The sequence below is a fragment of the Schistocerca piceifrons genome, chromosome 7, assembly GCF_021461385.2.
Source record: "Schistocerca piceifrons isolate TAMUIC-IGC-003096 chromosome 7, iqSchPice1.1, whole genome shotgun sequence".
NCBI lineage: Eukaryota > Metazoa > Arthropoda > Insecta > Orthoptera > Acrididae > Schistocerca > Schistocerca piceifrons.
In genome coordinates, this window is record NC_060144.1 from 335544121 (window position 1) to 335556448 (window position 12328).

Below are 12328 nucleotides of genomic sequence, written 5' to 3' on the forward strand. Positions count from 1 at the left end.
CTCTGTCCCTTTCCTCCATGAGTCAGTATTGCACATTGCTGACTGAAAAGAAAAGATTGTGATAGTATATACAGATAAGAATATAATACAATAAAAGACTATTGTGAGAAACTTCTGCACAAAATATGTGTTTTGCAAATTAAGGTTTTCAATACGTATTTTAAAATCTCACTTTTTTACTTGACTTTTCTGGAAATGGAACATGCAGTATAGTGCAATCATTATCATTTCTATGAGCATATGTTCTGTTATGTATCAAGAAAGTAACTTTTTTAGCTGATATTTATTGCTACATCATAAAAGACTACAAAACTAACACTGAATGAATGCTCAAAGACTGCAGATCACCTCCAATAAAGAACTCTTCAACTTGAAGGTTAGATTGAACAACACTATCACCATGGCTATTAACCCACTATAAGGATGCGACAAATAAAAGTTTGGAAATGAAAGCAAAGATTAAGTACAAATTACATATACAGGTCTGTTTTGCCTTTATTTAAATTAAATCATACACTAATTATTCATCACAGTATTAAATAGTTTAATCTTTTCCTTCCATAGTATTCCGACCATTTACAATAGTCTGACCAACATACATAGCTTTACAGCAACTGCTAAATTACAGGTGAATAATTCTACACTGGCAGTAAAAATATTCTGTACAGTCTTCAAGCTACATCAGGATATTTATGTTGTATACTGAATAATTAGTATATTGCTCTGAAGCTTTGTGAAAGTTGCCTGAATACAATTACTGGACAACAGTACTAATAAAAAAAATGGTCACATATTTATCAAACATATCAGATGAATTCAGTCGCACGTAAGGTAAACACTCCCATACTTCACCACCCCCTTAGTTGTATTTGCTCAGCTCAGAAATATAAGTAGCAACATGACTGAATTTGATATAATACATATAATGCTATGACAGTCAACTGTAACTATAGTTTCATATTCATGCATTAAAACTTGTGATCAGGATAAGTATCAAATCCCTTTCAAAAGATATTACATTGGTAGCATCTATACAATATATATTTATTTCTGTTTAACAAATACTGTACATATGTGCTTTTAAAAAAGAATACAACCATTCAATCAGTCTGTTCTTTCATACTGTTAGACCTAACACTTTCTTTAAGTCTGAGAACTTTCTTCAAATGGCATATTTAAAAGAGGAAGGTAGTGATTCTTGACAGTTTTCTAAGAACAGAAAGTATAATTTTCAACCTCAAATTAGGATGCTTGTTAGTTTTTATCTCAGGATCCTTAGACAACATTTGTTTGATGATTTTTCTAACATTTTATCAGCATGACAGGCTGCCATTGTCAAAGATTCTCCCTCCAGTGCTGGTAGTGATCACCAGCAATGGAGGATGAATATATTACAATGCCAGCCGCTCATGCTGTTAAAATGTTAGAAAAAACATTAAACAAATGTTGACCGAAGAATCTGAGACAAAAGCCAACAGAAATTATAAAAAAAAGTAGTCACAAAATCTTCAACAATTTTGTGCTCTATAAGGATGTTAGTCATTTACAGCTCAAAACAGAACAAAGTTATAATCAATAGCTCTTTAACTTATTTAAACAGCAGAAAATCTGGGATGGAATAATGACAATATTATGAAAAGAATAATCGCTACTCACCACATAGCGTAGATTTTTTGTTTTTCCTATCTGCAACTTAGCATCCCTTCTATGTGGTGAGTGGAAACTGTCCTTTTCATAATATTACCTTACTTAAGTTAGATTCACATTCCTAACAAAGAAAACACTAGTCATGGTCAGGAAGCACCCGTACGAACATTTCTTTATTGATGGACAAATAGTCTTCTTGAACAGATAAAAGTTATACCCACAACTAGTATTCAAATGTGCACAAACTACTGTCAGCTTTATGTGCCATTTTTAGTTTTAAATTTTTATTGCTATGTGATACTCTGCTTTCAGTTTTGTGGTAAAAATCTTTGTAGTCTGGAACATCTGATGAGCATCAGCAAATACAGAAAGTGCTAGATCTTACAATCTTACTTTGTTCGGTCACAATGACTTGGAACTATTGGGTTGCTCACTAATTGCAGATTATTTTTATTCAACAAAGCTGACATACAGAATTACACAGTACAATGACCTGAAGCTACTGAACTTCTCGAATCAGAAAAAATATGTAAATCTAATTCACAAATCTAAGACCCTCAGTAACCCTATCACACATTTCAAATTTTCCCAGCAACCACTTCACTGCAGGCAAAATATAACAATTTATGTATAAACTATAGAAGTCAACTCTGAATTTTCAATTTATTTACAGTATCACAGTAGTTACCAAAAATGATGCTCTATACCTAAGAAATGATAAATTAAATTGAGATTATCAAAGTTATTTTGCACAGGAAAAACTATTAATGTATGTCCAGAAGGCATCTGAAACTCTTGTGTTCAAGCCACAATTTCCAACTTAAAAGTAATACCAGGATGTCACATGAGTCAAAGCACAATTAGTTGACACTATAATAGCATTCTCAGAAATATGTTTCTACGTAGCGTTACATACATATTGGAAGTATCACATCATTGTGCCCTCCGCCATTATTAAATAATTCTGAGTCGCTTACTCGTATCTTCTATAAAGGGTTACACATTTTGTTTTATTGCTATTTTCATGCTGAATTTGGCTATGTTATGGCCAGTTAGCATATATGACAAGCCTTCCAAAAGTCTATAAGTCTTCATAGGTTTACAGCTTAAGACATACAGATGATTCCAACAAACATTATGTAGGAATCTATCAGGCATCAGATATGAGAATATTTTTAAAACTTCATCACTGTTGACACCATGTCATTTTAGAGCCACTTTGTTGTGCTTTCCATATGCCTTTAAATTTGTTTGTCATATTATTCCTTTATTTGTTTTTAGTTACTAGTAATTCAGTCACTTTTACCTTGTTATGGACTTCCAATAGTTATTTCTGCCTTTTTGCACCAAAATTTGATTTTTTTAAAAAATATTCTCTCTCTTTAATGACATTCAAATAACCCCCACCTTCTCTGTTTGAAAGTGCTCCAAAAAGAACAGCAAAATTTAAAAACTTCTCATTTCATCATAATTTCTGTTAATCATTTTCAATATTTTAAATCTTTCACCTGAGTGACGACCCGTCATTTTTATAATTTGACTTCTCTTTAAAAGCTTCCCCTATCTATCACTACAATGTAATAATTTTGAAAATATGGAAATATTGTGCACAGTCTGCACAGAGCAGCTTATTCGACGTGTGTTACTGTTTTACATGGAACAGCAATACTTCACAAGACAAATAATGCTCTTCTCTCTCTCTCTCTCTCTCTCTGAGTAAATCAGTCAATTTTATCTGTGAAGAATGTTGGAGATTGTTGTCTTTCACCAAAATATTATGGGATTTTGCTTGCTGGTCAATTAGCAACTATCATTGTCTACAAAGCACTACTGAAATTATAGTTTTGGAGGAAGGGGGAGGGACATGGAGAGAGAAACAAATTTCTCCAGTGGAATCAGAACTAAATATAAGGTATGCTATCACTTTTAATGTTCTGTACTTGAAAAGCATTTAAAACAAAAGCATTTTATCTTTTTAATGTGGCTCTAAAATATATTACAGTAAACCTCTGATTAAAGTCAAAGATAAATGCTACAAACAAATATGCCTTGCAGTTTCATTCATACTGAATTTTGGTCAATGTTCTTCCTGCTTTGTGATACATTGGAATGAATTTGCAAAAGAAATGTAATGATGAATATTTCCAATTCCAACATCCTTCAACTACTAATCATGTTTTCTACTTAACAACCAATAATGATCCCAATCTTCTTAGTACATAAGTGAGCAGAAAGAATAAATAGCATTCTGCTAATAGTGATATTCAAAATTCTGGACTACAACACACATACATACAAAAATATACTAAATGTGCTTTCTTCATTCCTTATAACAGTCTTTAGTAATCTCACTATCTTAATCAGGTCACTGTACTTCCCTTCTCGCTACTTTATACAACTTTCCAAGTATTTTACATAAATATCCAAAACAAATTTATATATTTGCAGCCAGCCATAATGAGATAAATATACACAATGCAAGAGTATACAGTAATACATTAAACAAGTCTAAATTAGTTTTCTGCTTACATGACAAGCACTGTGTCATCATCATCATCTTGTGGTGACAATTTTGGTGCAAGTGACCTGCGACACAAGCACCAGAATGTATCTGGTTTTAGACCTTTTTTCACTGCAGTAAATTTCCACCCCATGTGTTTATGGCATTGCCTACATTGAGCTATTGTCCACCCATAACCTGGGAACCATGAATATTCAGTATCTGGCTCCTCACTCAAAAGCTCTAACCCTTGTACTTTATACAGTGTCATAGTCTCATGTACATAGCCGCCAGGATTTACATATGTACCCTGAGGGCCTTCAATAGACATGGGAAATACGTCACGTTTTCTGGCAACTATTGTGCCACAATCACTGCAACAAAATAGTTTACACCTTTCTAATATACAAAGTTCAAGTCGAAGACGTTGAACAGCTGAATTAATGCTTAGCAGCCTAAGCCTCTGTTCATCAACAATAGGCAAGTTTTGTGCCACCCAGAAAGATAATTCTACGGGATCCTTTGGAATCGCTACATTACTTCTTCCACTGCTTACATGCTGCAAGTGATGCATTATTCTTGGTATCAGATATTCTGTCTGGTACTGCATATACACCCAAATTGGCCAACGTGTTTGTACAGCATCTCGAGCATTTAAACAGGACCACTGCTGCAGATTTTTGAATTGTCTCAGGCGATTCAGTGAAAGGTGTTTAATTTCCTTCAAAGGGTCAGGCAAAATAACTTCTGGTAATATTTTAACTTTTGCTATTATATTCCCATCGACTTGTCGATTTGACTCAATCACCCGAAACCTTTGCCTCCCCTTTGCCTTGATACGGAAACCGAAGTCAGACTCCTCATCCTGGAATTCGTATATTTCCGCTGTTGTCCCAACATTCGCTATCGTCGCAGGAGATGAATTTACATACTTTATACAAATTACGCCAAATATTCGATCAGTGTTGATACTTCGCCGTAGCATACTGACTGTTGGTGGGTAAAAAACTGTAAGTGGTAGAGTCTGTCCTGGCACCAAGACAACTCCAGGCTGAGGAAGAATTGGGATTGTCTGCAACGAACCATCATCTAATACAATTCTTCCTCTCACTTCTTCGAGGTCTCCCAGATAGGTATGTTTCGCAGGCAAAGCGGTATCAAACTTCTGTTGAATGTCGTCGTCCTTAGTATCACCTTCATCTTCACTGCTTGAATCATTATTGTTTACCGGAACCATCGCACCTGACGCCTCTCCACCCCCTTCCATTGCAATCAAACACCGTAACGTCACACAAACATCAACCTTAACACAGACGCTACTATAATAAGCAAGCCGAAGATTGTATATCTATAAACATGGCCAGGATCGCCAATGCATGAAAATCATGTTTCTCGATTATAAGCGACATTGGTGACATTTATAGCGTTTTTTAGTATTTTTTGCTTTTGACCATAATTAATCATTAAATATTTAGCATTTCACAAGTTGACCGTCTTTTCAAATATCATCATCATAACCATTTATTGGTCCATTCTGCCCCATTACATACTTTCCATTATGCATTTAATAACATAACCTAGTACAACGTATTTCCAAGAGGATAATAACAAAGAGCTAAATAAAAACACCAGATTTAATAACTTCCCATTCGCCACCACAGACGCAGTACTGTTCTCGCAACGATACTAAACAGAGATAACTTTGTTTACTTTAACAGAGGCAAATCTAGTAACAGTCATCGTTGCCTAGATAGCCAACTAGCTAAAATATGACTTATTATGTATTATAAAGTGATAAAAGAGCTACTGTGTTTTTGCGTAATTTTTTCTGATCTTCATCACCAAGATAACGTATACAGAGAAATTTTTTTATGGAGGTAAATTCAGAGAGCGTCTTCGTAACGATTCGGGCGACATCGGATGTTTACGTGATTTAGCCACACCCATACAGGGATGCTTGAGCGGTCTAGTTCGTGTGTTTAGCAGCGTGACGCGAGCAAAGTGTAGGACAGGCGTCAAATTATTCTGTCCAGAAGGTGTGTTTTGATATCAGGTCTTTTTTATTTTTGCGTTAAAGTGCGTGCTAGGATATTACGTACGCGAGGTTCGCGTGTGCATGTGTATATGTGTCGGAATACTTGATCTCCATTGGAATAGCAGAGCTGATATTTACAGGTAAGGTGCAAGATACTAGCAGTATCTTCGTAATACGTGAAGTGTTGTTATAAACTGTATCGCAGCATGGGTTAGTATTCATTGCTGCAAGCATGCAACTATGAGTATTTACCCGTGTGTCAAATAAGTTCAAGTTTTTGTTTGAAATTACAAGTATTACTGTTATTGTTTTGTGCTTTCGCTTATAGATGCCAGTTACGGACCTGAAATTTTTGCGATATTTTATTCACTGTAGCGCAACTTTACATGCAGTATGTTTATGATATCTTTTGGGTTACAACAACGCACCTATCTAGGCTAGTAATAATGTAAAACAATAGGATAATCGTATTAGAAATTTTCATTCCGTTGTGCAAAACGTACCCGCGAGTTTGGACTAGAAGAACAAAATGATCTGACATTTTGTTTATCTGTGCCTTAAACAATCTGCTAATTGGAAATAATGTTAATCTTTCTGACATAGTGATCTGATGAGTGAAGTTTATAAACTTACCGGTACTTGCCCTTTATGGAGTATCAAGAAAGCAATCTTCGAGCACACACAGTTATTTATCGTCGGATAAAGTGTTCGGATATCACTAAGAAATATTTGCCCTAAAACATAATATTTCACCTAAGTACTTCGGTTGGTTTCATATCTGCTTAATGATCTGCCTGTCCTGTTTTGTTCTTAAACCGGCATAATTTGTTTTTAAATTGGTTTGTGGAAGTTACTGTGTGCCATTCGCCAATTTGATAAGAGCCTAACGAACTAAAACGTTTGTAGAATTCTTGTCAGATTGAAATCTACGTGTAATTCCTCAGCTCGTAGATGACGCTGTCTGTTGCAGCGTTTCGTAGTGTCTAAACAAGACAGGCCAAAAAACAATAGGTTGGCTCTAGAATCCTAAAAGTTTCGTAGATGTCAGTTATTACTAAAATTCACACGGACATCACATTACCCCAAAATGGTAGCACTAGAGCATGCATAAAGTAACCCGTGTTTAGTAAGTTTTTTGGTAAAGACGCGTCTACATGCTACTGGCTCCCCTATGTTTGTGCTTCACGGTTTAGAATTGCAGTGGTAGGAGCAAATACCTCTCGCCCAGTACAAACAAATTTGTTGCATATGTGGGAAAATCACGTTAATTTTATTTACACATTACGTTGGGTGTCAGGTCATTAACATATGATTATTACAGTTCTTATTTATTATCCATGTGTAAGCATACAAATGCAATTGTCATTTTGTTTACATACGCCAATAAATGTACAGGTATATACGTAATGAGGATGATACGATGTGATGCATAACATATTATCTTCAAAAACAAACATCGCAAATTCATTATATGCTGTATACAGAAACAACATAAATTAACCAACATTTGTATCAAAGAGATCATTTTTGGGGCCCATTTTAAATTCTTCTGTTGAATAAAGTGTCATTTGTCTCATCCGTGTTTCTGCGTGAACTGCTTGTGTCGCACCATATGCCTGTGCTGGCAACAAGTTAAAATAACTAGGTGTTTTTAAGTGTCCTTGATTTTCTGAAATCGGAGGTTGGGATGTTAGTCAGCTGTTTCTGGCGTATGTCATGTTGAACAGAATGTCGAAGTATGTTTTCCTTTGCGTGTCAAACAATTTAATTTTCGAGAGACGTAATAGTTGGTTTTTCGTTTTTTTTATATACAGCGAATGAGACACTTAACGTTTGACTCTACTCCACAGATGTTTCTAATAGCGGGACATTTCCTGCGCGCATTGGCGTGTTTTTTAATGCGTCTGATGAGGAACCGGTATATTTGAATCAGCTAAGAAGAACGAAACAGCGTAAAAATCTTATGATCTTGTGTGCCTGAATATGAATTGTTCACATCGTACATACGTACGTACATAAACATTTTGAACACCACGTTTCCGTCCCATTTTGACTGGAGACTTCATAGATGCTGCATTCTGGTTTCTATGACTTAGTTGATATTTAAAGGTAATAAATATTGTTAATCGATCTATGGCAAGAAACTAAATCAGTGAAACTGCCCCGCCCTCACTGCAAAAGTCGAAAGGTATTTGTGCGATCTGCCTTCGTTTCTATGCTTCCATTAACTGCAACCGATACGAAAGAATGCGTTGGTCAGTTTGGAGAACTGTCATGCCGCAACAACTAAATTTTGTAAGTGATAAAAAATCTTATTACGGTAAATCTCAGATAATTGCTGGTTGTCCACTCGCAGAAGTGTACGAGAACCTGTGGCTTGAAGGTTTGAGGTAGAGCTCTTCATTTCTTTTCTGTAAGATACACATGAGTCGATAACGTGACAGCGGTAATTCAAAAGAAGTTTGAAACAGCGGTGTATGACCACTCTTAGAAAATTATTTTGCTGAGTGCATCAGATTTCATATGAACGACAGACCGCTGGATTTCTAGTGGCTGGGGAGGGGGGGGGGGACTGCGAATGAACTATGATACGTTTGAATGACTTTGTTACGTAGCAGCTGCCTCACGGATTATAGCAATGGAATACAGTGAAATATAACTCAACGTAAACGTGAAACAACCAATAAAATTTCGTTTGACATGTTTTGGCGATTGTAAGTAGACAGACAGTACACTGTACTGACCCACCGCGACCTTTTTTTCCTACGGCTTCGACCATCTGATACAATGTGCCATGCCCGTTTGCAGTTAATCAACATAGTTTTCTCCTATATATAAACAGGAAACAGTGATTTAAGTGACCTACGTGGATTTTCGTTTTTATTAGACTGGTGTATAGAAGTAATCTTTTGCTTTACTTTGTTAAACTATAATATTTCACAAGATGGATTCATTTGGAACAGGTGTGGATGGACATTCCATTTGAACAGAAGATCAGAATATCGTTGTCCCTGTATATTGCGTTCGACGATTTTAGAGTTTCGTTGATGGCTTTCTCTGTTCCTGATTCCATTCTCTCATCTGTCTACACAAAATAGGTACTCTTTGCTATCGCCCTAAATATTGAAATTCGCAAAGGCGATAATAGTTTTTAAACAGGTAACGAAGGGAAGAATAAGTGGATTTCCATTTCCACATATTGGTTGCATTCTGACTGATCTACGTTTGTGCACAGAGACCAAGACTTGGTCAAACTGCTATGCATATTTGAGTTCATAGATAAAGCTCAGAGACGAAAACTGTGTTAAGTGCTAAGAAAAGAAAAATCCAAGGACCGTCGGGGAATCGGTCACTGGAAAGCTATTATCTTACAATGGTTCAAATGGCTCTGAGCACTATGGGACTTAACTTCTGAGGTCATCATACCCTAGAACTTAGAACTACTTGAACCTAACTAACCTACGGACATCGCACACATCCATGCCAGAGGGAGGATTCGAACCTGCGACCGTAGCGGTCGCGCGGGTCCAGACTGTAGCGCCTAGAACCGCTCGGCCACCTCGGCCGGCTATATTATAGTGACGGATAAATATTAAACTTCGTTTAACATTGGATGGTGCTACAGACATTTCTCGTTCGAAAAGCCGTCGTTATATCCATTTTCAGTGTTAACAAATCCTGAGGTAGGTTACTTCAATTGCTGCTTCCAAATCAGTTTTGTAATCTGGAGTGTAAGGTAGCGTGTGATTATAAAGATAAGCGAACCTGCAGTGAGTCCGTATGTACTAAGAACATCAGTGTTAGATCGAAAATTGTTAGACATATATAGTACATGTGGCATTGCTTGTAAAGGAATACCAGATTTTCGGATTTTAACAAGGTTTAAATTCCAGCTGTCAATTTGATGGATGCTTCTTCATAGGAAGCGGCAAAACTGCAACTCTCTCTCTCTCTCTCTCTCTCTCTCTCTCTCTCTCTCTCTCTCTCTCTCTCTATTGCAGTAAACCTTACAAAATTTCTAACACCATTTAGGATTTTCAGCTGATAGCTGTGTATAACGAACCTGCAGTCCCTGGTAACCTGTTTGTGTGTTTCAGTGTTGACGTGATATGTAACTGTCAAAGTACGTATTGTCACGCAGAACAAAACAATAGACCACAAAAACGTCAAGAGTTGCAAGTCTTCTGGGGCGGAACTTGATGATAATATTCTGGCCATTAAGACTTCATTCAAAATGAAAATTAACTGTGTAGTGGCGCAGAGTGGACGGTAGAATAAGTTACAATTTATCGGGAGATAATGACTGATATTGCTGCGATTCAACTATACAAAGGAAGTTGTCAGCCGGATCTCGATAACCGAAGTTCATCATACGATCTGCATAAAATCCATAGGCATCATACACCTGCCTTGTAGACAAGCTACACATGGTAAATTCAGCATGAGTAATCATTAAAGTCGAGTGTCGTTAACTCTGCAATTTGGTAAAACACAGTAATCAAATTATCCTGTAAGGGAGTATTGTAAACGGCTACACTGAGCCAGTCTTCTCGAATTGTCTCTTAAGTATTTTGATCCATTTCTAAACTCGTGTGATGTGAGTGTATAAATCGTTTCCTGCATAAATAATTCGTAAAAGGGCTAAGAATAGTCATCACCATTATGTTTACGTGGTGATATACATGAAAACAGATTCACTGCAAGCATTACCAAGCAGTTTTTCCTGTGAGCTATCGAAAAGCCTTTAAAACGTCAAATATAACCTGTATTGAGTAACAAAAGCGCCAACAAGTAAGATAAATTACTATATCTGCGTTACGTGCTATGAAACCCTCTTACTGCGTGCGTGGGCGTTTCCTTTTTTAGGGAAAAAGAAACAGCCCGTAGTATATTGCTTCAATTATTGATTGCCCTTAACATCGGAATGCTGAAGCTGCGCTTATAAATCAAATGCTTCCGGCGGAATTTATATTTCTGCTTTTTTTGTGACATTTAGATTCACCGTGCAGATTGTTTCAGTCTGTTATCTACCTCAGTGGCGCAGCAGTAGAAACGCTGTTTATGAAGCAAGCGACATAAATGAGGAGGAATTCTCGGGTGAAAAGGATGTTTCGCGACTGTGATACTAGTCAAGTATTTAAACAGAGATGTTTAGAATCGAAAAAAATCAACAGTTCTTTACTTCACACAATACGATGCAGCTAACAGACCTCACCGGCGAAACAAATTTGATTCAGATCTTGTAAATATTTGTAGGTGGGGTGTTGGCCAAGTTATGGCGGACAATCCGACGAATTTTCTGACTTTTACATACCAACTATTTTTTTAAAAATAGAACTATATACTTTTATTCGATGTTGCATTTGAAAGAGCCTTCGAAGGGAGGACATCGACGGCATAACATGGTTTCAATTCGAATTTGTGTATAGCAGATACTTATACACCAGTTTGAAATACTAAATGGCACAACGATTTCCTCTCTTTTTTCCAAGGGAACTCCAAACTCATAATGGTACCATGCAACGCCGGGCAGAGCGCTTGTATTTCACGAATGTAGGTGAAGTGAGAATTGATATACTTTAATTTCGAATAGTATGAAGGCACGAAACTATACTAAAATGAGTATTCAGCACATTCTTACTTCCTACTACTGTCTAATAAACATGGACTCTAAATTGCATACCTTAAGAGCACTTGTTCGTTTTTTCTATTGTGAAACACATCTCTTCTACTGAACAAGTATGTTTGTTGTTGTGGTCTTCAGTCCAGAGACTGGTTTGATGCAGCTCTCCATGCTACTCTATCCTGTGCAAGCTTCTTCATCTCCCAGTACCTACTGCAACCTACATCCTTCTGAATCTGCTTAGTGTATTCATCTCTTGGTCTCCCTCTACGATTTTTACCCTCCATGCTGCCCTCCAATACTAAATTGGTGATCCCTTGATGCCTCAGAATATGTCATACCAACCGATCCCTTCTTCTAGTCAAGTTGTGCCACACATTTCTCTTCTACCAAATTCTATTCAATACCTCCTTATTAGTAATGTGCTCTACCCATCTAATCTTCAGCATTCTTCTGTAGCACCACATTTGGAAAGCTTCTATTCTCTTTTTGTCTAAACTGTTTATTTTCCATGTTTCACTTC

General features: G+C 36.6%; 2 protein-coding genes across 3 annotated transcripts in view; one reads left to right on the forward strand and one right to left on the reverse strand.

Annotated features, from left to right (window-relative positions):
- Nucleotides 1–477: 477 nt before the first annotated feature.
- LOC124805155 (protein cereblon) lies at nt 478–5826 on the reverse strand. Its single transcript, XM_047265634.1, has one exon. The coding sequence runs from the start codon at nt 5412–5414 to the stop codon at nt 4173–4175; it is 1242 nt and encodes a 413-aa protein (XP_047121590.1). The 5' UTR covers nt 5415–5826; the 3' UTR covers nt 478–4172.
- Nucleotides 5827–6102: 276 nt separating this feature from the next.
- LOC124805154 (protein kinase C and casein kinase substrate in neurons protein 1-like) overlaps nt 6103–12328 on the forward strand; it is a 554660-nt gene continuing 548434 nt past the window's right edge. For both annotated transcript variants that reach the window (XM_047265633.1, XM_047265632.1), the window contains exon 1: nt 6103–6322. The gene's annotated coding sequence lies outside the window, so the exon portion shown is untranslated. The remainder of the gene's footprint in view (nt 6323–12328) is intronic.

Bases quoted from the DNA above. Each gene is read 5' to 3' on its own strand.
- LOC124805155 (XM_047265634.1), bottom strand. From the start codon at position 5,414: ATGGAAGGGGGTGGAGAGGCGTCAGGTGCGATGGTTCCGGTAAACAAT.